The 27,581-nt window shown below is 48.5% G+C and overlaps 3 protein-coding genes and 1 non-coding gene across 4 annotated transcripts; 3 read left to right on the top strand and 1 right to left on the bottom strand.

The window, feature by feature from the left end:
- Window positions 1–4,508: 4,508 nt before the first annotated feature.
- Window positions 4,509–4,582, bottom strand: EI90DRAFT_t249. The gene has a single exon. It is a non-coding gene; the product is annotated as a tRNA-Ala (tRNA).
- A 389-nt stretch (window positions 4,583–4,971) lies between these two features.
- Window positions 4,972–14,821, top strand: EI90DRAFT_3020979 (uncharacterized protein; the record flags this gene model as incomplete). Its single annotated transcript, XM_039057592.1, has 16 exons — window positions 4,972–5,313; window positions 5,547–5,685; window positions 5,816–5,869; window positions 6,013–6,826; window positions 6,940–7,334; window positions 7,361–7,519; window positions 7,574–7,920; window positions 8,145–9,025; window positions 9,079–9,235; window positions 9,293–10,440; window positions 10,515–11,250; window positions 11,412–11,858; window positions 11,914–12,026; window positions 12,083–13,821; window positions 13,876–14,708; window positions 14,759–14,821. 16 exons carry the CDS (start codon window positions 4,972–4,974, stop codon window positions 14,819–14,821), a joined length of 8,367 nt encoding a protein of 2,788 aa, XP_038909798.1.
- On the top strand, window positions 14,615–15,370 carry EI90DRAFT_3083162 (uncharacterized protein; the record flags this gene model as incomplete). The annotated part of the gene is given in 4 exon segments (XM_039062054.1): window positions 14,615–15,049; window positions 15,062–15,123; window positions 15,175–15,327; window positions 15,347–15,370. Coding segments are annotated over 3 exon segments (372 nt in total), but the record flags the coding sequence as incomplete, so codon positions are not given.
- Window positions 15,371–17,584: 2,214 nt separating this feature from the next.
- On the top strand, window positions 17,585–27,274 carry EI90DRAFT_3133100 (uncharacterized protein; the record flags this gene model as incomplete). The annotated part of the gene is made up of 8 exons (XM_039064547.1): window positions 17,585–17,846; window positions 17,909–18,744; window positions 18,831–19,416; window positions 19,468–21,047; window positions 21,109–21,219; window positions 21,279–23,921; window positions 23,983–27,145; window positions 27,204–27,274. 8 exons carry the CDS (start codon window positions 17,585–17,587, stop codon window positions 27,272–27,274), a joined length of 9,252 nt encoding a protein of 3,083 aa, XP_038909796.1.
- Window positions 27,275–27,581: the final 307 nt, after the last annotated feature.

Genomic DNA, 27,581 nt, shown 5'->3' with positions numbered 1-27,581 from the left:
TTCATGCGACGACTCGATACGAATTTGGTATCTAAAAATAGTGCTAATTCGTACGATTCCGACGATATCAAGAACGTCCCAACCGGTGGAGATTTGACGGAGTTCCGTGTTGGAGAAGTTAGGCACAGCAGGTCACGAGCATGTGCGGGCATGGGAACCTCAAGCGGCAACCCAGAATTCCAGCCTCACTCGTTCCCACAGCGTCTAATAAATTGGTAAAAATGCTTATTGGCTGCGTGAGAGTTATCTCCGGCTTCATTTCCAATTTTGGCCTTTAATTCCGTAAATCCATTGAGATATCGCTTATTTTCTTATATTTTCATATTTTTGCATCATTTCAGTTATTGATCAATATTCTTTTATTGATACTGTTACCCTTTTTTATTATTTCGCCTAATAAGGTACCCAGGTGCCATATGGCACCAATATCTTCCATCTATTCTTTCTAAAAATAATTATTAGATATAATCCTGTACATACCGGATTTTGAAAAGAAGTTCTCCCCTCCCCCATTTTCTCTAAGGTGCTAGGACGCGCTAGAGAGGGTGTGAGTGTGTGGAATTCCAACAGTAGGAATAAGGGCAGTGATCTAGCTCACAACGAGTGAGTAGTGGACACTGAGCCCGGACCTTGCGGAATCCCGGAGAACCCACACGGAGTTTAAGGCTCTGTACGGGTTGAAGAAACGGGTTTCTTCCACCCGTTTCTTTTCGTTTCTTAATTCAAAAGATGACCGAATCATTCTCGTTTCTTCTCCCGATTTCTTTTTGCTTTCATCAAGAAACGAGAAGAAACTGGCAACTGTTCGGTACACGGTTTCTTTACTGTTCTTCACCACTTCTTTTTTTTTATAAAACCTACATGTAAAATTAATTGCGAAATGTCATTTCGAGAATGCCTCCAAAGCGGAAGCAAGCTGATCCCGATCCTGGCACTACAGCTGACCCACCCATCAACAACAAACGATGTCATGCTCCCAAAGGAGAACCTACACCCACTACTGCAGACCCACCTTCTTCACGTGCTGTTTGGAAATCCCGTGAGGAGGCCGAACTCATCCACTTCCTTCTTGAAGTGAAGCGTGCAGGTGGCTCCTCGAACATTGGGTTCAAAGACAAAGTTTGGAACTCAGCTTCTGCGCATTTACATGAGGAATGTGGGACTGTGTTCAAGCCAACTGCTTGCAAGAATAAGTATGGCAAGGTGAGTATCCACTTAATGAGTAGTCATTGACACACGGAAGCTTGAATACTGACTATATCTTTGCAGTTAAAACAGATATACTGGGCTGTCAAACATCTTTCAGAGCAGTCGGGATTTCCATGGAGTAGCGAGAATGGTGCCGATCTGGGCCCTGAAGAGGAACAACTTTGGGTTGATTTCATTGTGGTACGTGCTGCACATGCTGCCGATAAACTCCTACTCATGATACTATTTACTAGGAGTGGCCCCTGGCAGCTCCTTTTCGTCATAAGGGGTGGCCACTCTTTGATGAGATGGATGAGATCAATCCCAGACGTGCAAATGGACTCCAAGCATTCCGTGCCACGAGGATATCAGAGCATGATGATGCAGGTGAGCCCTCGAATGGGGAAGTCAATGATGAACAAAAGGTATGGTAATTCCTCTCCTCTTCAAAGCTGCAACTCAGATTTTTGCGGGATAAGGGCAAAATTAATGACTGGACCCATACTCCTTCTCCTGACCGGGCTCAAACTCGTCGCAATCTTGGCTTTGAGAGCAATGTTGATCCCGAGCTCATCAAATTGTCATCTCTCTCTTCTCTTTCCTCAACTCAGTCACCTCTTGAATCACCAGTGCCGCAAGTTGTCAAAGTTGAAGTACCTGAACGAAAGCGTGGAATCCCACGTTCAAATGCTGCACTTGGTTTCACAGCACTTGCGGAATCAATGAATGATTTTACCAAGGCTTTCATTGCATCATGCTCCACCTCCGAGTCCTCTCCCACAGCCCCTACAACTCCACAGCGGAAAATTCAAGCCGCCAACTATGCTCAAGAGATTGAGGATGAACTGGATGATGATGAGTTGACTTCCCTTCTCAATGTCCTTCAGGAAGAGCCTCATGCAGCAGACTTTTACCTCAGCCTCAAGCGCGATAGTTTGCAAAAGAATTGGGTCAAAAAGAAGATTGCCCCTCTGATGGCACCAAATTTTTTGGCTAACTAGGATAGTATTTCATCACGATAGACGCATTAATGAAGTAGCAAGTATTGTTGGTAGCTATTCCACATTGCCTGAGCTATATTATCGCGGACCCCACCAGCGCGATTACTCTCTTGCCTGGTGATTACACCATGTTGAAGTTCCCCAAAACGATGTGAGGGAATGTTTGTGTCCATTGTGCCAAAATTGTTAATCTCATCGGCATCATGGAACCGGATGAAGTTGTGGAGACAGCAAAGTGCAGGGAGAATACGGACTTGAATGGTCATGGAATATGAAGGTGCACGCTGGAGGATTGCAAAGCGCTTCTTTATGATACCAAATATGCGCTCCACAGCATTCCGGAGCTGGGCATGCCGAAGATTATACAGCTCTCGATGATTTTGTGGCCTAAGGGGACAGCAGAGGTTGAGTGTATGAGAGAATACTTGATGGAAAATGAACTTGAACTAACCGATGTTGGCTCCGGCCAAACTCTTGCAGATGATACCTTTCCTTTCGATAAGGAACTAGGAGGGTATCGCATGCACCAAAGCCAGCATCTCCAAGATACATTTTTCCCTCTGGAATAGGGAAATCTGTTGCGCGCGCATCACGGTACATGGCCATATCGGCAGTTGACCCCTCCCATCTGCTAAGCACATATTGAAAATAGAGATCAAATGAGCAGGCTGCTAGGCAATTCTGGGATACACCACCCTTTCGGTTGCATGATGCTTCGCGCTCTTCTGCAGATGGATTACAGGGTATGTGTGTGCCATCAATGGCACCGATGACATCCTTGAAAAAAGGAAAGAATTTAGGATTGGATGATATCTCAATTGGCGTTGGCAAGTCAGGTTTGGGTAGGTGGACATATCTCGGGTAGAAGGGGGGTGATGACAGCATGTAAAGCACTTTCTTGAAGTAGCTGATGAATCATCAGTTGTACCATATAGTCGAGACATATGGCAGGTGACACTGACGTTGAAATTGTTTCAAATGAGTGCTGGAAGCGCTCTGCAATGAGTCTTACAGAGAGTCCGGTTACAGAGGAGTATAGGAAGATAGCGACATGTTCTTCAACAGCGAGATATTTTGAATTTTTCATACCAAGGGATCGAAGCTCCGCAACCAGATGACGAAAGACATGCTTGTGGACCCCAAATTGGCCATAAAACCGATCTGGGTGTCCATTTAGCAGATCACAAACCCAATCTTCGCCCCTATAGGGTGAGTCATGGTAAGGCCGTCTCAGAAGATAGCGATGGTGGTACACTTCCACCACAGAAAGCGCCCATTGAGAAATAAGCAGAGCAATAAATTTCCGTTGATACTTGGTGCGATGTTCTTTGGTATTACCAGTCTTGCGGCCAACGGCCATTATTATATTCACTTTTAAAAAAAACAGGACAGAGAATCTACAAGCATGTGCGGGATGCCCCGGGGCATGCAGTTTCTTAAAAGAAACTGCTGAAAGAAACGAAAAGAAACGGGCGGAAGAAACCCGTTTCTTCAACCCATACAGAGCCTAAGGATCGAGAGTGTAGCGAAGTCTAGTCAAGAAGTAGGAGTTTTGGAGAGTTTGGCCCCACAAGCTTAGTCAGCATAGAGAGCCGCTAGCCCTCTTGCAGCGCCCAAACTCATTAACATGGGAAAACATCTTGAGTGCAGCGCAAAAGACATCTTGACCCAACAAGAGATTGCTGAGGCCTCGGGAGTGTCCGAACATACTGTTCGGAAGTTGCTTGCTGCTCCATCATTCAGTATAGGTGTGCAGCTGATTTGGTGCCTAGTCCCCCTCACCTGTTCTTCCACACCATTTCCTTGTGTATCATTAGCTGATTTCTTACCTCATAAGTGGTCCTTGGGCCTTGTATCCATCAATAATGCTGGCAATGCGATTATGAGGGTCGATACAACACCCAATGTTTCTGGGAATCGTAACTCTGTCCGAATCCAAACTAGATCCAGAGGCCAGCAGCTGAGCATGATGAACAGCTCCGAGCAGATTTCAGGAGGCATATGGGGGCGACTTACAATGTCAATCAACTCGTTTTTGTGGATGAGACAGTGTTATGGAAATGGGATTTTCCCATTTTTAGCCTCTTATGGGCTCTATGCAGTACAATATCACGTGACATGTAAATAATAACAACCTAACGAACTATTACTACCCAAAAACCCGATGTCAATGTTATTGTAAACACCTTTGTTACAACATCTGTTACATTAATTGTAACATCTTCTCAATGTCACGGCCCCTCCTGCACCCGAACGCTATAGAAATGGGCCAATTAGGTGTTGGAATTTGCACGTGGTCTTTTAGGGAAACCTAAAAGTTGGACATACTGGGAATCGAACTCCAGTCTTCTGGATCGCGAACTCAGCGTGCACAGCCATTACACCATACGCCCCGTTAGGCTGAGGTGGTTATTTCAACATTAGGCCCCATTTTTATAACAGACAGGGTCAACCATCATGCATCGTCGCGTACATATGGCTGGGCCCCTTATGGAGATAGGGCTCACCGACGTGATTTCTTTGTCCATGGCACTAAGTTTGTACTGAGCATCTAATTGGTAACCATGATATTCAATTTTTACTCTTCAAACTGTTGTTGCCCTTGCCGTGATTGCCGAGGGTGAAGACCCCGGTGCTTGAGCTGTTGATCCAAATAAGGAAACCCCTGTCGTGAGCCACGATCTTGCCAACTTTTTTAGGTAGAGGATTCACCTGCCCCACTTACCCGTTCGAATCAAAACCGGCAGATTTTTTTGCACTTCGCTGTAATCAGGTTCAGAAAATGAAGGCTGTGCAGGGGAATGGCACTGCCACACGCGCTTCCTATATCTCACATAAACACATCATACATAAGCTAGTCCCCAAGAATGGAACTCCCGCATTCGGCTATCTGGTTCTGCTGTCCTCAGGGCCAAATGAATGCTATGGAATCCCACAGAACCATCAGGCGCTACACTCGTGGTCAAATTACATTGAAGAACGCCCCTTAATAGCTCTGACCGGCTATACTGGCCAAGCTACACACACGCCTCGAGCTCTCTTCACCGAGCTGATCTACACCATACTCAGGCCTAGGCTGCCATTGGCGCGGTTAGCAGGAAACCGTGATTCAAAGTTTTCACTGGTATGTCAGGAGCATTCTCCTTGGTACGGGGACAATATTGATGGGGATGAAAACTAGAGGGGTGCATTCCGATTGATTGATTTTTGACTCACGATATTCGATATCCCTTCTCCCTGCCTCTTTTTCATTGCGACGTCTCAACACAAAGGCTTCTCGATTATTACGCTTCACGGCCCGCAATGGGGGATGATCTTTTAGACTTCGTCATCAACCATGTATTCATGCCGCCCAAGTTGCCCCAAGAGGCGGATGAGAGTCCGGAGCGCATAGATTTTCTTTTGTCAACCATCCGCAAGAGCATAAAGCTTTACAGACAGCATTATGCTGCGCCTGAACACCAAGCATTGTGGGATTCATTGTTGAAAATGGTGGGTACGTTGCGGCGAATCAACATGGACCCGGAGGTTGGAATCAGCGAATGCATCAAAAGAAGGAGCACTGGAGGTAATGTCACTAGATACAAGCTAGAGCTGAATAGTAGTAGTAATATCTCTGGATGCAGATACCATCGCCATTTTCATTCGTGCTCAAAACGCGGGTGTGATCATCCGTTGTGGTGAGGAGGAAACAATATTCGAGAATTTCGAAGCTTCGCCAACGAATAGTGCCGTGGTGGGTTGCACGGGGGAGCTTGTCCGCTCCTTTCCGGGCCCGCAATTGCCATCCGAAACAATGTTATGCACGATCCGGATTTTATAGAAGAATTGGCTGCATTCCTAACTGAGATGAATGGCGATCAACGGGAGGATGACCTGATGGACGACGATCAATCGCTAGATGAGGACACAGTGGACGGCGATCAACGGGAGGACGAGGACGAAATGGGCAGTGATCGACTACAGGATGGGGACACAATGGGCGGTGACCCATTGCAGGATGTGGATAGCGATCCACTGCAGGATACGGACACAGTGGATAGTGATCAACCGCAAGATAAGGGAGAACACGGGAACCGCTCGTTCTCGTTCGCGCCCCGACGGCGATGGGATTCCACGAATAACAACACACCTCATCCGAAGTACGTCACTGAATTACTGACTGGGATACTCCGTGGGCTGGGGGAGCCTGCCAACATTTCTCGCATCCAGAAGAGGACATCGGACGATGTTTTGCGGGGAGAAACCGCTTCTGTCCCATGGCGGCGTAGCTCCGTCTGGCTCGTTGTTCGCGTCGCGTTGCAGACTACGATTCATCGAGGCACCTCGAACATGAAGGAATACAAGTCTTTCATGGTGCTCCTTCTGGCCGAGATTCTGCGGAGCGGTGTTGAGAACTGTTTACCGGGACATATCCTTTATTGCATGCGGACCAAACTTAGCCGCCGACTCTTTAAAGTCCGACCATGGGCAGCCCCGTCTCTAATCACATTTGTCCACGAGGTTGTGCTTGATACGGAAGGACTGCTCCAAGATCGATGGAGGAGCATTCAAGACACGCAGATGCGAGCACCTCAGTGGGCACCAGACGAGCTAGATGTTATTGGGGACACTAGCCTCAACTTGAAAAATTGCAGGTCTTACATCAGTGCCGCTCTCGTCCCGGGAATTTCCGCCAACTATGATGCACATTCCAACCACATCATTATCCACGATCATTTAATGATCTCTTTGACGACGAACCCGGGAGTCTGCCAGCAGCTGTAGAAGCAAATGGATTTGTTGCGCTTTGGGATTTTGAGCGTTGCGTAAAAGATCGCATTGACGAATGGGTATCTCGGCAAATCTCCGACCAGAACTACGAAAGTGCTTGCGGCTTAATCCCTCGTTACATGACGACATACGCCAAAGAGGCCGGGAAACTGTACAGAGGGGCACCAGCGGAACAGTCCATTATGCTCCTCACGCTTTTTGAGTTGTGGATGGCACTCGACATTTTGGCAATAACTAGCTGTCCCCTCTTGAAGGATTATTCGCCTGAGGTTCCACTGACTCTATATGAGAGCCTCCTGCTATCGAAATCCGAGTCGTTGGCACGCATCTCGAAGATCCAGACCTACCTGCGCAAGCGCTATCACGAAGCTGGTAGTACCCTCGATCGGTTTTCTCAGGAATTGTCGATGAGGAAACTTTCGCAGTCAAATTTTTCGAGTCTTCTCCATCACTCCAGAATCTCAAGTGCACCATAGAGGAACAAGCGGGGACGAGCGAAAAACTTTACGAGCTTCACTTGCTAGATCTAGAATATAGGAAAATGATGAAACAAGCAGGTACGACCTTGAAGGTAACTGTGTCCGCAATCAGGGACTAAATTGGATCTTTAGGCTTTCACACTGTAGGCCGCATTGGGTTGTGGCACGACCGGGAAGACTGCAGAAAATGCTATTACAAATGGCGGGCAAGAGTCCTGAAGACAGTCATTCGCGAATGGCCTCTACCAAAAGACCCGGTGCGAGCCAAAATCTTTGTATTTGAACGAGCAGTTCCTGAGGTCTTCAGGGCTTGGAGGGAGACAACTTATTGGCTTCTCTGTGACATCTGTGCGCCGGAAAGAGAACGACGACTCATGAGGCGGGAATTGTATGCCCGCCGTGACCTGAGTCGCGTTCCGAATCCCCAGCACCGAATATCGCTGGTACCGGAGTTGAGAATTCTAGACAACCAAGGCAATGTCCGTGGCACATATACATCTTCATGTCAGTTGTGGGACCATAACCATCTTGGATGGGCATATCCTCCATCTGGCGACTGCGATCTGAGTCATAGAACATTCATGTGGATATCGAGAGAGTCGCCATATGCTTCCTTGAAACGCTTTGCACAGGGGACATCCCACACTTCAAACGAAGTTCTTGCGAGCCAACATGAATGTCCCTCTTCGCTTCGCTTACGCAGTTTCATCGCCTTCGGTTCGTTGCGCGCTGGGCCAGGTTGCAGTGGTACAATATTGCCCGAGAGATCTCTTCTGAAAATCTGAGTTTTCAGTGTGAGGAGGTTTGTGGCCTCATCTCTCGGGCTGTGTGGCAAATTGGATGTCTTTCTAGCGATGGTGTTTGGGAACACCACCAGGTTTTACAAGAGGCGCCATTCGGCGATGCGTTATTGGATGTCCTTGAACAGCTGAGGACAGATATAGAAGGGGACTGGCGCCAGGGTATCACAGCACTGACCATCACTACGCTAGCTTCTCGACTGCTGGCCTCGGCTGTGGCGCCACCGATCATCAACAAAACGTATAAGATACTTCGAAAGATACGAGACACCACTCTGAGCTGGTTGCACGAACTTATGGCACTTGAATCGCACGCCGAAACCGAAGCCGAACGGGAAAAATATCAAGGAGAAATATGTCCTTTGGCTGCGATTTGTAGGAGCTCATTTGATGTCGATGTCCACCATGCTGGGTCACTGCTTCGAAGCCCGGAAGATGTCGCCATATTCATCGAATGTGCCATCATTCTTTATAGCCATTCCCCCCAAGAAACCCTCACTGATCCAGACCCTCATTTACGTCTGTTACTCCTCCGAGATAACCGCCTGTCCTGCAGTATGGAAGAACTCATTTTTACCCTCATTCAAGAAAGGGCAAACATGCTGGGCGTCAATAAAGCAATATCAAGCGTTTGGAGTGCCATCGATCCGACATGCTGCTGGACAAGGTTACCAAAACCCAATGATCGTTGGTTGACTACTGCCGTAAACAGCCAAAGGGCTCAAAATGTTTATTTCAACGTATTGAGTGGCGCTTTGCTCATTGATGGAAAACCACCTGGTCGGTTAACATCTGACATCCGTGGGCATTCAATATATAAAGAACTTTTCGGTGTAGTGCGGAACTATTCTTCATCCATAATAAGGCCCGCCAATTCACAGCCCGTTTGCAGAGAAATCCGGACGCTGTTCCATCGGACATTGAAAACATGGACTATGTTACCAAAGCTCATATATCTTACAACTCTCAACTCAAGACCAAAGATGTGGATGAGGTCCGTTGAAGGCGACGAAGAAAATGGGCTTCACTGATGCTCACCATTAAATAGCAGATGCACTTTGGGTGGCGAGATGGAAGACTCATTCTACGAAGTAGAAGCCCTATGCTTGACGGAAAGAGCTATCGGGTCCTAGAATTGTTACCACGTGAAATCTTTCAAGGCGATCTCCCACCTAGTCTGGTCGACGATTATTCTCATTGGATGGAGTTATCGACTTGTCAGATCGAGCTACGGCCTAAGGAGACACCCTGGACATCCTCCCGATCGAATTGGCACCTCCGTCGTACTGCATGCTCCACATGGGTCATGGATAAAGGGTCCTCTGTCAGACTAGTTGACTGTCAGAGCCACACGGCGGAGATGATTTGTGCCATGCTTCGTCCACTTGAACCTGACAATAATATTCTTATCACATTGGCGAGGTCGCCGGTGCGAGAACTGCGTGTCGATCTTCCTCGGTTTCAGCTCTCCTTCACCTTGAAGGGCGGAAAACTTCGTTCATTAAACTTTCCGGGTTTTGAAGTAGATAGTAATCAATCAACAGGCACAATGCTGGGCCTCCGCAGTCAGCTGGTTCTGCGCCGGAGCGCTCCTGGCGTGAAGCTCAATTGTTCGAGGCGCGTCATAATTCCGACGGGGAAAGTAACTATCACAAGTGATGGTGACCACGTCACTGTTGCGATTGATAACTCGGGATTGTCATGCGTCAAATATTGTGATTATGACGTCGATGTCCTACTGGGTCGTCTGGTTGGAGATGGGAGCTTGTTCAGCACCTTATTCCAGTCATTCCTTCACGCTGTGACTAGTTACTCCCTGCCTGATCCTCTTACGTCATTGTCAGGAGTCGAGGAAGCGATCCAAATCCTTCGATCAGCACGTTGCAAATCGTTTCAAAGCCTTGATAACCAGGAATGTCAGCTTCTGCATCAGCTATCGGCGTTAACGCCATCAAGGTTCTGGACGTGGGAAGGGGGGCAACAAATTAACTGGAACGAAACACTTAGCCGCTTACCCAACACGGTGCTTTCTGGGTTGAGGCCCAATCTATTTTCAAATGGAATAACGAAATGGTTGTCTTTGGTCCCTCCGCCTGTCCCGGAAGCGGTCGGGGAGACTTTAATCTGCTTTCCCGTGCTAGATGCCACAATGCAGTCTGGTACGGCCCTGATCTTCCACGGGGCATGCGGGGTGAAGACGTAATATATGAATCTAGGGACGCTAACAAAGGACTCGATACAACCCGTATTCGTGCTGCATCGAATGTCTCTAGCTTGGTGTATCGTTGTCCACGTCGGTTGAAGACCCCCAATGATCTTTTGTCTCACGTGGAATCGTGGACCCACGACATCAGAGGCTCTTCCCCCAATCACTTGTCGGATGTGCGTTTGGGATTTAACAAGGAATGGCTGCCCTTGGATATGCCAGGCAAATGGATTCCTTTGTACAATGTGTGTCGAACGGAGGGATGGGGAAACCGTACTCGTTTCAAAATGTTGTTTAGTCTTTCGGCACTGGGCTACTCTACTGATCGAGGCGAGGATTTGGTCCCTGCTTTACTTGCATTCGCACGCTACCCCGAGTTTCGTTCCATTGATCCGCCGTTGTGGCCTGAATACAATTTGCGCATGGGCTACAGACCAAATGCACCCAAACTCTATAACGACATTACGGCATGGATCCGTCCAGGCGAAGTTGGTCTCCGAGCATATTCTCAAGTTTCTTTTCTTGTCAAACATTTAATCGATCAGTGGGATCATGAACCCACAAGAGCACCAACGTTACCAAGTCCGCCGGATGGTAATGTGTGGCTGATCGACACCTTTCGCGCCATGGTCAATGTGACTGAGTTGTTTGAACAGTGGTTTAGAAACTTGGAATTACGCCAGCACATTCGGGCAGTTCAGACGGGATTGGACACACACCAGACTTGGAATTCAGATGCTCCGGTTCTACCGATATATTCGTTTTCGACCTCCTTGCAACTTGCAAAAGCGAATCCGTCTATTGTATCATACAGTAACGTCTTCCTCCGACAACCTCCGATTCTTGCGCGTACACCTTCCCCTTTGAAAACTAAAAGATGGTTTACCATCAAACCGGCTTCGGAACATAATAATCTCAAAGCCTCATTTCAACTCTCCATTCATCCCACGGCTCGATATTCCAGAAATATGCGGTTGATCTCGAGGCTAGCTACAATGCATTGCATGGCGACACACAGATTAGCGTGGAGCAAGTAGAAACCCTTCGAGAAGAGCTTTACCGCGATCACCAGATGTACCAATCTCACCTCTCTCATGTGTTAGGGAAAATCGGAGGGGCGCTCAACCCAGATCCTCAGTCAGAGCGAGTACAGGAGGTTATGCGGGTTGCAGGACTATGGCCGAAGAGCACCACTCGTTCTTTACTGCACCACCTATCATTCTCATCCCGTTCAAAAGTTAAATTATCCCCCGAATGGAGGAACGTCCTCGTTTGCCTCGCCCAGTCCATACTGCTTTGGCAGCGATCGGAGAGATTGATGAGATTAGGACCCAAATCCGATGAGTTTCTGAAGGAATGTTCGAGTTATCCTGATCTGCATGACGTCTCTGACGACTGGCTACTTGTCCAGGTGAGCGCGTCGTTTGTCGGCACGGACGACGGAATTAACTCTCTGAGATCCCCAGATTGACTCCAACTTCCTTGCGCGCCCTCTTCAAGTTGATGTTGCGCGTAACATGATGTTTCCTCGCTCACAAGGCAATACCATCCTTCAACTCAATATGGGGGAGGGAAAATCGTCCGTCATTATTCCCTTATTGCCGTATCTCTAGCAGATGGACAAAAACTAGTCAGAATCATCGTGCCAAAGCCCTTAGCAAATCAAACATTCCAGTCACTGGTTCAACGCTTGAGCGGCTTAGCGAATCGGCGAATATATTGCATGCCGTTTTCCCGTGCTATCGCAGTGAAGCCGGATGCTTTTCAAAGGATCTACCATCAATGCATGAATGTTGGTGGCATACTGGTTATGCAGCCTGAACACGTCCTATCGTTCAAACTCACGGGCGTTGAACGACAGCTCTCATCGGCTAGGCGCAAGGGGACTCCGACTCCAAATGCAATGCTGGAGCTACAGCGATGGCTGGACGCAAACGTTAGGGACATTTTGGACGAGAGTGACGAGATTCTGGCGGTCAAGTGTCAACTTGTGTACACAGTTGGCACTCAGCAGCCCCTAGGTCCTCAGCCTGTCAGATGGACTACGGTGCAGCATGTGTTTTCCATCCTGCGTAGTAGGGGCGGGCTTCTTAATCAGCTGGCTTCTCAAGGGGGTCTCGAGCTCGAGCAACGAGACGGATACTTCCCTCGACTTCGCATTCTCAGACACGAAGCTGGCGTCCAAATTTTGAAATCTCTTTTACAAGGAATAATGCAAGGGGAGTCTCCTGATCTACCTCCGTTCAGGCTATTTCATGGAGGGGTACGACGAGAAGCAGAGGCTTTCATCGCCCAAAGGGATCCTGGAACACTTCCTGAATTGCGAAATCACTGTCGCAGTGACAACCGTCTATGGAGCATTCTGCTCCTGCTGAGAGGCCTTTTTGCGCATGGGATACTTATGTACATTCTCAGTGGACGTAGGTGGCGAGTAGACTATGGGCTTGACCTAACGCGGTCACTTCTCGCCGTGCCCTATCGTGCAAAGGACGTGCCTGCACTGAGAGCAGAATTCAGTCACCCGGACGTCTGCATCTCTCTGACATACCTCAGCTACTACTATTGCGGATTGTCTTACGATCAGCTTGATATGTGTTTCGAGCATATCGACGAACTAGAAGATCCTATATCGGAATATCGCAAGTGGGTTGAGGATAATTGCTTGGTGCCAGACTTTCTCCGCAATTACAGTAGTTTCAACCCGGATGACCGCGAACAAAAGATCCAGCATCTCTATCCAGCTTTCGAAAGGAACCCGTCGACGATCAACTTCTTCCTCTGTCAGGTAGTTTTTCCGAAAGAAGCCAAGACATTTCCTCAAAAACTCTCCACATCGGGTTGGGACATCGCCGAACGAAGGCAACACGTAACGACGGGTTTCAGTGGTACCAATGACAACCGCTATCTTCTCCCCACTTCTATTCAACAGGACGACATCCCTGCGCAATTGGGTACAAATGCTAAGGTATTGAATTTGATGTTGCAGCCTGAGAACGATCACTACCGAAGTGTGGCCAGTAGCGAGCTTCTGGACGTCGTCGTCGGGGAAACTCCTCAAATACGAGTTTTGTTGGATGTGGGCGCCCAGATGTTGGAATACTCTAATAAGGAATTGACATCGATATGGCTTTCGCAAGTCTCGGCAGTAGATGTAGATGCTGCGATCTTCTTCTCCGAAGATGACGAAATCTTCGTCATTAGGCGTGATGGGGCAACGGAACCATTCATTTCTTCATCGTACAGATACCAGCTTGATCGTTGTCTCGTGTACCTGGACGATTCCCACACAAGAGGCACCGACTTGAAATTGCCTGCCGATTATCGTGCGGCAGTTACATTAGGTCCGAAAGTGACAAAGGATAGACTAGTCCAAGGTGAGCCTTCCTATTCCTATGAGGATATGATCGGATCAGCAGGTATGTCTTCAGGATGTATGCGAATGCGCGGGTTGGGTAAGGGACAATCTGTCCTTTTTCTCGCCCCTCCTGATGTGGATCGCAAAATCCGCAAGTTCTCGAAAAAGATCCATGGAGAACGAATCGGTGTATACGACGTTCTTTCCTGGTCCATCAGGGAGACGTGTGCCGGCCTACGGCGTTATAGTTGTGACTGGAGAGAGCAAGGCATTCATTACATCGATAGGCAATGCGCATGCGAAGAATTTTGGACACCCTCCATCCCTCGCACCTCGTTGTTAGCAAAATGGGAAGAGTTTTGGACATCTTTCATCCCCCGCACCTCAGTGTTAGCAAAATATTGGTTGAGACCCGAGTTGAAGTCTCTCGAGGAGATGTATGGGGCACCATCGACCTCCAGGCCACTCGAACAGGAATTGTCTCATCCCGCAGCCGATTGTCGCGAGATCAAGCAGAGGAGTGAGATTTTTTCAACCTCCACAGAGAGTTGGCTGGTGAAAATGGCAGAAGAACAGGAACGCGAAGTGACCCACGAGCCTGAGCGCGAGCCGGAGGCTGAGGAGTCACCACCACCACCTTTACGGCCTGCACGCCATCGCCTCCATCCTGGTGTCGTATCATTCGTGCGCGATGGTCAAATCCCACCATTTTCTCGTGCTTTCATCTCTCTCTTTTCTTCAATCACAATCCTCCCTCGGTCTCAGCAATGCACCAAGTGGTCACGCAACCTTCTTGCAACGAGCGACTTCGTCACCACAACCAAGGGTTCGAATGCACGGAAAGGCAACGAGTTTCTTCGGCCTGTGAACTGGATACTGTCTAGTATTCACGGATCGATGCTCGTGGTGTGCAGTCCTTTTGAGGTGAATGAATTGCTCCCGGAAATTCGCCGCAGCGGCAACGTCAGGTTGCACGTGTACTCTCCAAGAACGAGTCAGCCGATGAGATCCTTCGATGATCTCAAATTTTACACAATCCCATCCCTACCAACGACGTGGACTTACCCGGAGAGGCTCACAGTCTCGCAGCTCAGTATATTCTCAGGCCAGTTATACATCAACGACTTCGAAACGTATCTCGAACTTTGCAATTTTCTGGGAATTAACACTAGTCATGATGGGAGGAACGAAGTAGAAACGCAAAGTGACGGTTTTATCCTACCCAAGAGGCGTACTGTGGAAATGAGATTGATATTGATCTGCCCTTTTGATATTAGTCCTCTGCCTTTCATCCGCAAACTAACGAGTCTCCGGAGGAAGGGTGAGTTGTTCCATCAGCCCGAAGTGCCCATGCTAACACGCCACGCTCAAGGAACGTCCTATGCCTCTACTCATCTTGGGCGAATTGTTAATGGGGCATTCATACAGCCAGAGGAGTTTTGACGGAATATGCCCCATCACTGATCATGTATCTAATTGTCCAGCTTGCAAATTCGCAGCTAGGCGTATATACCATTGAATGAGCTTGCGACATGAAGGTCATGTTAGAGCCTTCCGGCCAGCGGAACCTCACATCCGATCGGTGCAGTCCCACTGTCACACGCGTGCAGACTGTGTATGGTATTGTCAGGGAATACTGCGCACTGGCATGTACACCAAGAGTCCCACAGCAATCCTACAGTGTGGGTTGCCGTATTACATAGAAGGGTAGCGAATTTACGCTAGCGTATTACGCTCAGTATTAAATGTTGTTGAACTAACTAATTACGGATACGTGAGTGCGCGTCAGTCATAAAGTCTAACACGAAAGAGAAAAGTCTCTTAAGGAAAAGCAGCCAGACGCCAAGCATTGGACACAGAAGAGAATGTTCCAACGCGCAAAGGATCCTCGATCAAGCCGCACTGGCAGCTCCGAACTGGCTCCCTAGCCTTGTCAATCTTCACGAGCAACTTACAACGACATCACTCCCTTCCAACCCTCTTTCATTCTTCACCGACCCCCTCTCTTCCACCCCTAGCCAACCCCAACCCGCTCGCAATCCCTTTCCCACCTTCAAACCACCCCAAATGCCCACCATAAGGCGTGACCACGTTGACAGCCGAATTTCCCATCGCTTCCGATCTCCTTTATAGAATTTTCAATCGTCCCCCACGTTGAACGCCGAGAAATGCGTCCTCTTATGAGTCGTAGAACTGGCATAATAGTGATCGGCTGATGCGAAGGGGTACTTGGGTGATGTCCCTCCCATGAATCGCCTGATGTGATGATCGAAATCTCTCAGAGTGGGTGCCAGGAAAGAGTTTCGAAGTGGCCTTGGAGGAAGAGGTTTCCGCCCACTGCTTTGGTGCAGATGTTGCGGTACAGGATCACTTTCCGAGACAGCCACTGTGGAGGCTCGTTCCATGGCTAGAATGAGAGAAATGAAAGAATGAAATGAGAAGTCGAGTTTTCCGGGGAACGGTGCGGTAGAATGGCTACCTACATTCCCCAAAAAATAGACATTCGACAACGCACACCTATCGCCCTCTTCCTCGACATACAACGACAATACATTCGCTCTCAACAAGAACCCAAACTCCAACAATGATGCCTCGGGTTACATTTAGTGAGGGTAAAGAATAGTGAACCGGATATCTTCCGTATGGGGTCCCCGTGGAGTTGGGCCCGTCATAAGGGGGACGCGGGCGCCTTATTGTGTTTCAAAAGCGCAAGTGCTCCATTTCGTTTCGAGGGATATTTGGTGCAGTGAGTGAGAACGAATGGTATGTGGATTAGCAAGTGGCTCCGATCACGAACGAAAAAAAAAAGAGAGAAATGTGAAAGGTTGAGAGCCCAAGTGAGACCGTTGTTATGCCGGTCAATCAGGGAGTTGTCTCCGCGACCATCGCAGCTGCTGTTGACATGACACAGGTCTGATGGTTAGGTCGATACTAGATAGACTATCAGTTCCTGAACCACGAAACTGACCCGCCAGAGATGCCGCCCATAAAAATACAGGTAAGCCAAGTTACTCCGAGTACGTGTTCGGTTCATAGAAAACATCATCATCACTATTCCTATTCAGATTCCGGAAAGGGACCCGGCGCATAAACAAACCGCGTGGCTTGGCACCACGCGCACCGAAATTGCTAATCGGAGCTCGCCGTCCGAGGTACCTGCACAATTGTAATTCGCAGCAACCTAGTGCTTCAGTCTATTAGCACCTCTGAACCAGTTCATATTTAAATCACCTAGTGAGTGCAGGCTCCTGTTTTCTTTGTAGCGATGCAAAGACTATGTATGCTGGCCTGGGTTTGTCGCTGCAGTCCCAGCTCAAATCATACCTTAACCAAGGGTCAGTATGCATGTTCTCCCATAGTTATAGCTCATGTCGCCATGCCAGTTCTTGGGCATGAGTGAAAATAGCCACCGCAAAAGGCAGCATTCAATTCGTGGGCAAATCCATTCAGTTCCGCAAATAAGCTTGGATATTATCACCATTGGGTCGTTGTTGCGTCTATGAGCGGCCTGCTTTTTGCCTGCATCGAGCTAGGCTAAATAAACATTTTATCAGTCGTGGCGAACGCCATGTGACGAATTTCAGTACATATTTCCTTTTGTGGTCGGGTTTTCTAGGTTTTCTCCCTCACACCCCATCAGCACATGGGTCAAGCATCATAGTCAGCGGGAAACATCGATTTCGAGTTCTAGTTGGCTTGTCGATTAGTCACTTGGAGGCCAGACTGCACGTGCCCGATAACTCACGATTAAACCTCTCCTTTTCACTATCTACAAGCACACAATGCGCGACCTGCTATGCTTCGTCATCAACCACGTCTTCATGCCTCCTAGGCTACCCCAGGAGACCGATGACAGCTCAAAGCACACGGAATTTCTTCTGTTGACTGTTCGCAAGTCCATAGAGCTTCACAGGCGGCAGTTTGCTATAGCTGAGCATCAAGTAATGTGGGGCTCTTTGTTGAGGATGGTGGATATCTTGCGACGAATTAATGAGTGCCAAGAGGTCGGGATTAGCGAATGTATCGAAAGAATGAGTCCCGGAGGTAAGGAGTCCACTTTAACTTCAAGTTGGAATGGCAGCCACCACATACTTACATGAATACAGAAACTATTGCCATCCTTATTCGTGCACAAAACGCCGGTGTGATCATCCGTTGTGGCGGGAAAGAAACAACATTCGAGAGTTTCGAAGTCTCTTCAAGGAATCAAGACGTGATGGGCTGTACAAGAAAGCTTTTGCGATCCTTTCCTGGCCCTGCTATCACTGTTCGTAATGATATCGCCTGCGACCCGGCTTTTCTCAAGGAATTGGCTGCGTTCCTGACTCAGATGGACGCTGAATCACTGGAAGACGCTCAAATAATGACTAGGAAGGCGAGAAGCAATGTCATTGAAGAGCGCGACACGACCCATCCTCGGTATATTGCCGAATTGTTGACCGGGATACTTTGTGGTCTAGGACAGCCTGCGGACGTCTCCCGCATCCGGAAGAGGACGTCGGATGATGTCTTATGGGATAAAACTTCACTTCCATGGAGACGTAGTCCTCTCTGGCTCGTTGTTCGTGTCGCCTTGCAAACTACAATTCATCGAGAAACTTTGAGCACCAACGAATACAAGCGCTTTATGGTGCTCCTTCTAGCTGATATTTTGCGTCTCTCTGTCAAGAACCGTCTATCAGGTGACATTCTTCATTGCATGCGTGCCAAACTTAGCCGTCGGCTCTTTAAAATCCGGTCCTGGGTAGATTCAGCTCTTGTTACATATGTGCACGAAGTTGTTCTTGATACAGAATGGCTGCTCCAAGATCGATGGAAAGCCGTTCAAGACGCGCAGATGAGAACACCAACATGGGCGCCAGATGAGTTGGACGTAATTGGGGATACTGAACTCACCCTAAAAAGTTCCATGGCTCATATCATCGCTGCGCTCGTCCCGGCAGTAACCACTGATACCACTCGCAACACTGCGTTCATCCCGGATCATCATCGACGACTGCCTGGTTTTCTCTTCGAATTCATCCCCAGGATCTTCCGCCAGCGGTAAAAGCAAATGGATCTATCGCGCTATGGGATTTTGAGCATTCTGTACAAGATCATATCGATCTGTGGGTGCGTTCTCAGATGTACTCCATCAGCGAAAACGCCTGCGACACACTTTCCAATTGCATGACGACATATGCCGAAAACGCGGCAAGGCTGTACGCCGGGGTTCCCGAGCAACAGTCCATCATGCTGCTCACTCTTTTCGAGCTCTGGAGGGCACTTGATATGTTGGCCGTGGCAAGCTGTCCTCTTTTGAAGGATTATTCTCCTGAAGTTCCTCCGACTCTATATGAGGCTCTTCTGCTTAGGAAATCCAAATCGTTGGAGCGGATTTCAATGTTCCAGGCGTATCTCCACAAGCGCTATCGCGAAGCTAGCGGCGACCCTCGATCGATCTTCTCGGAATCAATCGATGAGGATATTTTTGCAGTTAAATTTTTCGACTCATCTCCGTCGCTTCAGGAAGTAAGGTGCCGTATAGAGGCGCAAGCGACTGCAAAGCGGGATGAAAAGCTCCGCGAGCTGAGCTTGTTGAGTCTCGAATACGAGAAAAAAATGGAACTGGCTGGTATGATTTTGAAGATATATATATAACCATGAGGCTGATCTTGGTCTGCAGACTCTCTTGATCACAGCGACTTCATCACGCGTCGCGGCTATGTAGTGCATGACCGTTATTGCCAAAAATGCAAATGTGAACGACAGGCCAGAGCACTCAAGATAGATATTCACGAATGGCCACTCCCAGAGGATGAGATACGAGCCAAAATGGTCGTGTTCGAACTCGCAGGCCCTCGGGTTTTCAAGACTTGGAGAACAACTACGTACTGGCTCCTCCGTGACATTTGCACACCTCCTCTCTCGTCGGTGGAAGCTCACCCGTCTATGACGCTGGAACACTATGCTAATCTCAATCATCTCTCTGGATATCTTGTTTCTGGTTCTCGGCGTCGGATCTCGTTGGCATCTCAGGAGAAGTCCTTTCTGACCTCTCATTACAACCATGTGAAAATCCCGGCAAGCGAAGAAGATGTCTGTCTTCGGAATGCGCTATCATATCGACTATATGACGAACACCACAACACGTGGGTGCATCCCCCATCTTGGGACTGTGGTCTCCGTCATAAAACGTCCATACCGATATCGCAACGGTCACCCTATGCTTCCTTGGAGCACTTTGCACAACGAACTTCTCACACTTCAAATGAGGTTCTTGCAAGCCAGCATAGATGTCCACCTTCGCTCAACTTGCATGAATTCATAGCGTTTGGGTCGTTGCGCGCTGGAGCCCGCTTGCAGTGGTATAATATTGTTCGAGAGATTGCCTCAGGGAATCTCAGTTTTCATCGTGAAGAGGTTTATGACCTGATATCACAGGCTGCTTGCCAAATAGGATGTCTTTCTAATGGTGGTCTCTGGGAATTTCATGAGGAGTTGCGAAATCCCTCATTCGGTGACGTGTTGCTAGGCGTCCTTGATCAGCTGGGGACGGACATCGAAGGGAACTGGCTCCACAGCGTCACAGCACTGTCTATCACCACACTTGCCTCTCGGCTGCTGGCTTCAGCCTCCACAGGAACATCGATCATTTCCAAAACGTATAGTACACTCCGGAAGATCCGAAGGATCACCTTGCGCTGGTTGCGGGATCTCATGACACTTGAGTCAGAAGCTCAAGATGATTTGGAACGGAACAAGTATCAAGCAGCAATATGTCGAATAGCTGCAACCTGCAGAAGCACGTTTGACGTTGATTCGTGCCATGTCCCTTCACTCCTTCAGAGTTCGAAGGATGTGGCCACTTTCATTGAATGTGCTATCATCGTCAACATCCATTCTCCGCAGGTGACTTCCGCGAGTGCAGACCCTCATTTGCACCGATTGCTTCTCCAAGATCAGTGCTTGTCTTGTAATATGGAAGGCTTCCTCATTGCCCGTATCCAGGCCTGGGAACCCATGAAAGGCATTAATAGCGCGGTGGCGAACATTTGGAACGGATTCGACTTGACATGTCGCTGGACAAGGCTACCAGAACCTAATGATCGCTGGTTGACCACCACCACCACCATAGCCGGTCAACGCCGACAGGAGGTTCATCTCAATATATTGAGTGGTTCTTTACTGATTGACGGGAAACCACTCGGTCGATTGCCACCTGAAATTGTGGGACACTCGACGTATATAGAACTTTTTGGCGCAGTACGGCAGCATTTTTCCACTATAATAACAGGACCCGTAGATTTACGTTCCAATTTTGCAGAAAAACCTTGCCGTCGTACCATCGAACATGGAGGACATGTATTATGCGACCAAAGTCAGTTTATCCCGTGGTTCCGGAACCGGAACTCAAGAGGAAGAAGACGGCCACCAGGTTGGTTAAAAATAAGGAATTCACGAAATTACCCTCCACTGATGGTTACTGTCAAACAGATAATTCACTTTGCATGGCGGGATGGAAAACTCGTTCTGCGAAGCAGATCCTGCATGCTTGACGGGAAGGATGGTCGGGTCTGGGAGTTGCTACCACGTGAAATCTTCAGAAATGATCTTCCGTCTACACTGATCGACGATTACTTTCATTGGTTGGAGCCATCCACTCGCCAGGTTGAGCTGCGATCGAAGGAAGCACCTTGGACGTCATCTCGATTAAATTGGCATCTACGTCTTACTCGGCACTCCACATGGGTTATGGTTAGACAACCTTCTATTACACTCGTTGACTGTCAAAGTCACACGGCAGAAATGATTTGTGTCATCCTTCGTTCACTTGAAGCTCCGAACAATGTTCTCATCACAAGCTCGCCAACACACGAACTTCTGGTCGATCTTCCCCGGTTCCAGCTTTCTTTCGCCCTGAAAGGTGGAAGGCTCTGTTCGCTCAACTTCCCCGGCTTCGAAGTTGATGAGAACCAATCTACAGGCACAATGCTAGGTCTTCAGAGCCAACTTGTTCTGCGCCAGAGTGAGGATCTCGCGAACAGTGTGGAGCTTAGTTACTCCAGGCGTGTCATCATCCCGATGGGAGATATATCCATCACACGAGATGATGACCATGTTGCTGTTACCATTAAACACTCGGGGTCACGTCGAGTCGAGTATTATGACTATGACGTAGATACCCTACTTGGCCGTTTGGTTGGAAATGGAAGTTTATCCAGCGCATTGTTTCAGTCGTACCTTCATGCTATTACCAGTTATTGTCTACCTGATCCCCTCACGTCATTGTCTGGAACTGAGGAGGCCCTTCGAATCCTTCGCTCAGCGCGTTGTAAATCGTTCCAAAGCCTCAATGGCCAAGAGCGTGGTCTTCTACATCAGTTGTCGACATTAACGCCATCAAGGGATTGGTATCCTTCCCACTTGCGGGTGATGCAACAGACCATTTGGGATGGAAAACTTAATCCGATTGTCCAGCATGATGCTTTCTGGAGCGAGGTACAATCTATACTTGAATGGGGGAATCAAATGCAGGTTTTCCATCAGGATGTGCCGATTGGGAACTCGAAAGACAGACGCCATATGAGAGAGCTTCATCTGCTATCCCGTGCCGGGTACCGCAATGCGGCCTGGCATGGTCCTGGCATATCGTCGGACGTATCAGGTGAAGATTCAGTGTATGAATCTCGGGATGACGTCCGTGGGCTCGACTTTGCTCGTGTTCGTGATGCCTCGAATGTCTCTAGCTTGGTATATCGTGGTCCTTTTCACCTCAAGACAACAAAAAATTTGTTATCTCAGATTCAATCGTGGAGGGAGGAGATTACCACCAATGACGTGTCGGGTGTCCGTCTAGGATACAACAAGGAATGGCTCTCCTTCAACATGCCAGACACTTGGGCTCCCTTATACAATGCTTGTCGATCAGCTGGGTGGGAAATAATCCGGTTTAAATTGATTTTTAGCCTCTCGGCGATGGAATACTCTCGTCACCCATGCAAAGATCTAATCCCTGCCTTTCTTGCGTTTGCGCGCTACCCTGAATTCCGTGTCATAGATCCGCCGCCGTGGCAACGATACAAATTCAGTGAGGGTTGGACACCAGATCTAGGACTTCTCCATGCTGCGGTCGCGAAGTGTGTCCTTCCCTTTCAGGAAACCACCAATCCTTTAGTTCGCGATGTTGTTCGAATCGAACGACGAAAGAAATACGATGCCCAAGTATCATCTCAAGTTTGGTCCTTCGTTGCAGATCTGGTTAATCAGTGGGAGATCGGTGGACCCACAGATACGCCAACAATACCATGTGTGCGGGGTGACGGCGAATGGCTAATTAGTCCGTCACTTGCCATGGTCAGAGTGACCGAATTGTTCGAACTATGGTTCAGGAATTCGGAACTGCATGATCACATCCAGGCAGTTCAGACGGTCTTGGACAGGCACTGGACTTCGGACACTCTGGTGCTGCCTACTTACTCTTTTTGGGCCTCCCCACCGCTGGGAGAAGTGCGCACATCCTTTGTATCATACCGCGATGTTTTTCTTCGGGAGTCTCCAATTCTGGCGCCCACACCCTCCCCTCCTAGAGCAATGAAATTGTCGGTTGCCAAACCATCTTCGGTACATGATAGTCTCAGGATTCTCATCTCGAATCTCCGCTCAGCTGAAAGTCCCCTGTCTCGAGAGTATGGGAACGATCTCGAGGTGAGTAGGGAAGCATTGCAACATGACGCTGAAACCAGTGCCGAGTGGGTGGAAATCCTTCGAGAAGTCCTTGATCACAGTCACCAGACGTACCGCACATATCTCTCCCATATCTTAGAGCAAATCGAACGGGTAATCAATCCAGATCCTCAGTTAGAGGCCCCAGAGGAAGTCATGCATGTAGCAGGACTGTGGCCGAAGACCAGTATACGTTCTTTGCTGCACCACTTATCATTCTCATCGCGCTCAAAAGTTAGCCTTTCCCCTGATTGGGAAAATACTCTTGTCTGCCTTGCCCAGTCCATACTGCTTTTGCAGCAGTCGGAGAGATTGATGAGATCAAGACACAACACCGATGATTTCCTAAGGGAATGTCAGAATTATACTGACTTACATGACACTTCGGACAGACTGGACTGGCTGCTTGTTCAGGTGAGTGTAGCATTTTTTCCCTTCACTGTAGATGACGGCATTGACTTTGTGAGCCTCTCAGATTGACTCGAACTTCCTTATCCGCTCACTTCAAGTTGATGTTGCGCGTAACATGATGTCTCCCTGCCCACAGGACAACACTATCCTTCAACTCAATATGGGGGAGGGAAAATCATCCGTTATTGTTCCACTGATTGCCGCATCTTTGGCGGACGGACAAAAACTGGTCAGAATCATTGTGCTAAAACCCTTAGCAAACCAAATGTTTCAGTTACTTGTCCGACGTTTGAGTGGCCTGGCCAATCGACGTGTATATTACATGCCCTTCTCCCGCACGATTTCGGTGGATGAGAACCACTTGTCCTTATTTCAAAGGATCTACCACGAGTGCATGCAGGCGGGCGGAATACTGGTCATGCAGCCTGAACACGTCCTGTCATTCAAACTCATGGGTATATATCGACAACTCTCGGCTGTCATGGACGAGAAGACGCCAAATGCGATGCTGAAACTGCAACAATGGCTAGATTCGAACGTTAGGGACATTTTGGACGAGAGCGATGAGATTCTAGCGGTCAAATACCAACTCGTCTACACTGTCGGAGCTCAGCAGCCTCTAGACCATCATCCTGACCGATGGACTGTTGTGCAACATGTGTTTTCCATCTTGCGCAGCCACACCCAGTTCATCGAGGAATTCCTTCCTCAAGGAGGCTTCGAGCTTGAACAACAAAGAGGCGGATGCTTCCCTCGTCTTCGCATCCTCAAAAGCGAGGCTGGCGTGCAGCTCATGAGTTCTCTTGTACATGGGATAATGTCGGGGAACTCTCCAGACTTGCCTTCGTTAAGGCTATTCCATGGGAGAGTGCGACAAGAAGCAGTGGCTTTCATCACAGAACGGGATCCTGGAGAACTTGATGAATTGCAAAATCACTGCCGCGGTGACAGCCGCCTATGGAACACTCTACTCCTGCTAAGAGGCCTTTTCGCCCAAGGAATACTTATATACGTCCTTGGTGAACGTAGGTGGAGAGTAGACTATGGGCTCGACCTCACACGGTCCCTTCTCGCGGTTCCGTATCGCGCAAAAGACGTGCCCGCTTTGAGGGCAGAGTTCAGTCACCCAGACGTCTGCATCTCCTTGACATGTCTTAGCTATTATTATGGTGGACTATCCTGTGATCAACTAGACACATGCTTCGAATTGCTCAGTCAGCTGGAGGATCCTGTGGTGGAATATAGCAAGTGGATAAAAGAGAATTGCTTTGTGCCGAAGTCCCTCAGCGACTATAGCAGTTTTAATCCCGATGACCACAGACAAAGGATCGACCATCTATATCCAGCTTTCGCGAGGAACCAAGAGACAATCAACTTCTTCCTCTCTCGGGTCGTTTTTCCAAGGGAAGCCAAGGCATTCCCGCAAAAACTTTCCACATCTGGCTGGGATATCGCTGAACGAAGACAGCATGTAACAACGGGGTTCAGTGGTACGAATGACAACCGCTATCTTCTTCCCACTTCTATCAGACAAGCCGATATTCCTCCGCAATTAAGCACAAATGCCAAGGTGTTAAATTTGATGCTCCAGCCCGAGAATAATCATTACCGAACTGCAGCCAGTGGCAAGTTTCTGGACCTCGTTATCAAGGAGACCCCCCAAATCCGAGTTCTGTTGGATGTGGGCGCTCAAATGTTGGAGTACTCCAACAAGGGCTTAGCATCGATATGGCTCTCGCAAATACCTGAGGGGGATGTAGATGCTGCGATCTTCTTCTCCGAAGACGATGAGATCCATGTTATTAAGCGCGACGGGGAAACAGAGCCGTTCACTTCATCCTCATACAGACGTCGACTTGATCGATGCCTTGTGTACCTCGATGATTCCCATACAAGAGGGACCGACTTGAAATTGCCCATTGATTATCGCGCAGCAGTTACATTAGGCCGGAAAGTAACAAAGGATAGACTGGTTCAAGGTGAGCTTCTCATTGAGATTGAATTGCACCAGCCGAGGCAGAGGCGCATGTATTCAGGATGTATGCGAATGCGCAGGCTGGGACAGGGGCAATCTGTCATATTCCTCGCGCCCCCCGATGTGGATCGCGCCATCCGCAAGGTGTCTGCAAAGGAAGATGGAGAACGAATCACTGCATACGATGTTCTTTCTTGGTCCATTAGTGAGACATGTGCAAGTCTACAGCGTCATAGCTGCCATTGGAGAGAGCAGGGCATTCATTACATCGATAGGCGATGCGCGTGGGAGGAGTTTTGGTCATCTGGAGCCAGCGAAGCCTCCAAACTAGAAAGATATTGGTTGCAACCCGAGTCGAAGTCCTTGGAGGAAATGTATGAGGCATCACCCTCTTCCGAGCAATTGGAGCGGGAGCCACCCCACCACCCCGGAGCCGACTGTCGAGAGATTGAGCAGAGGAGCCGCGTTTTCTTGTCTCCTACGGACAATGAGGTGGTGAGGATGGAAGAAGAGCAAGAACGTGAGGTAACACACGAACTTGAACGGGAGCGGCAAATTGAGAGACCATCAGCTTTGCTCCCTGCCTCTCATATCCTCCATCCTGATGTCGTTTCGTTCGTGCGGAGTGGCCAAATATCGCCAGATACATCCCCTGCTTTCATTCCACTCTTCTCCTCGGTCTCAATCCTTCCTCGGTCCTTCCAACAGGGCGCTAAATGGTCTAACGATCTTTTTGCAACTAGAGACTTCACTTCCACCATTCAAGGCACGAACGTCCAGGAAAACATCGAATTCCTTCGACCCGTCAATTGGATACTATCCAGTACCCGCAACTCGACGCTCGTGGTTTGCAGCCCTTTCGAAGTAAATAAATTGATCCCCGAAATTCGCCGTAGCCACAACACTACGTTACGCGTTTACTCTCCAAGAACGAGTCAGCCGATGAAGTCCTTTGATGATCTCGAATTTTACACGATCCCATATTTACCAACGATGCAGACGCATCCCGAGAGGCTCACTATCTCACAGCTGGGTGTATTCTCCGGCCAGTTATACCTCAAGGACCTTGAAACATATCTTGAACTTTGCAATTTTTTGGGAGTTAACACTAGCCATGATGGGAGCAATGAGGTCGAAACACAGAGCGACGGTTTTATCCTTCCCAAAAATCGTACAGAGATGCGCTTGGTCTGTCCATTTGATAACAGCCCTCTGCCCTTTATCCACAGGCTCACGAGTCTCAGGAGGAAGGGTGAGTTTCCTGCCCAATTTCAAAGAATTGTTCTTCACAATAACATGAAACACCCTAGGGATACCCTATACTTCCACTCATCTTGGACGAATTGTTCATGGAGCATTCGTGCGACCAGAGGATTTTTGACGACAAATGTGCACAGTGCTCCCAGCTGCCTATCTTGCCCATCGACTTGTCTGGATGTATTGATAGATTTATGATTGTCGATTCCGGTATGATAGAAGATATTTTCTTTAAATAAGACCAACCGAATGGGGGTTAGACACGGGGGCTGAAAGTAGATCGAAAAGAATGCATATCAGACGCCAGACGCGAGGGATACTGATTAATGCATATGCTGATAGTGCTTGAAGTTGCCACGTTCGCTCGTTTCCTTTGTGAGTATCAATTCACTTGTCTCCGCTGACAGTAGCATATTTCCTGTGTTGGGCCG

The sequence above is a fragment of the Cantharellus anzutake genome (assembly GCF_015039405.1).
Source record: "Cantharellus anzutake strain C23 chromosome Unknown EI90scaffold_97, whole genome shotgun sequence".
NCBI classification, from domain to species: Eukaryota; Fungi; Basidiomycota; class Agaricomycetes; order Cantharellales; family Hydnaceae; genus Cantharellus; species Cantharellus anzutake.
This window is presented reverse-complemented; position numbering and strand designations above follow the sequence as displayed.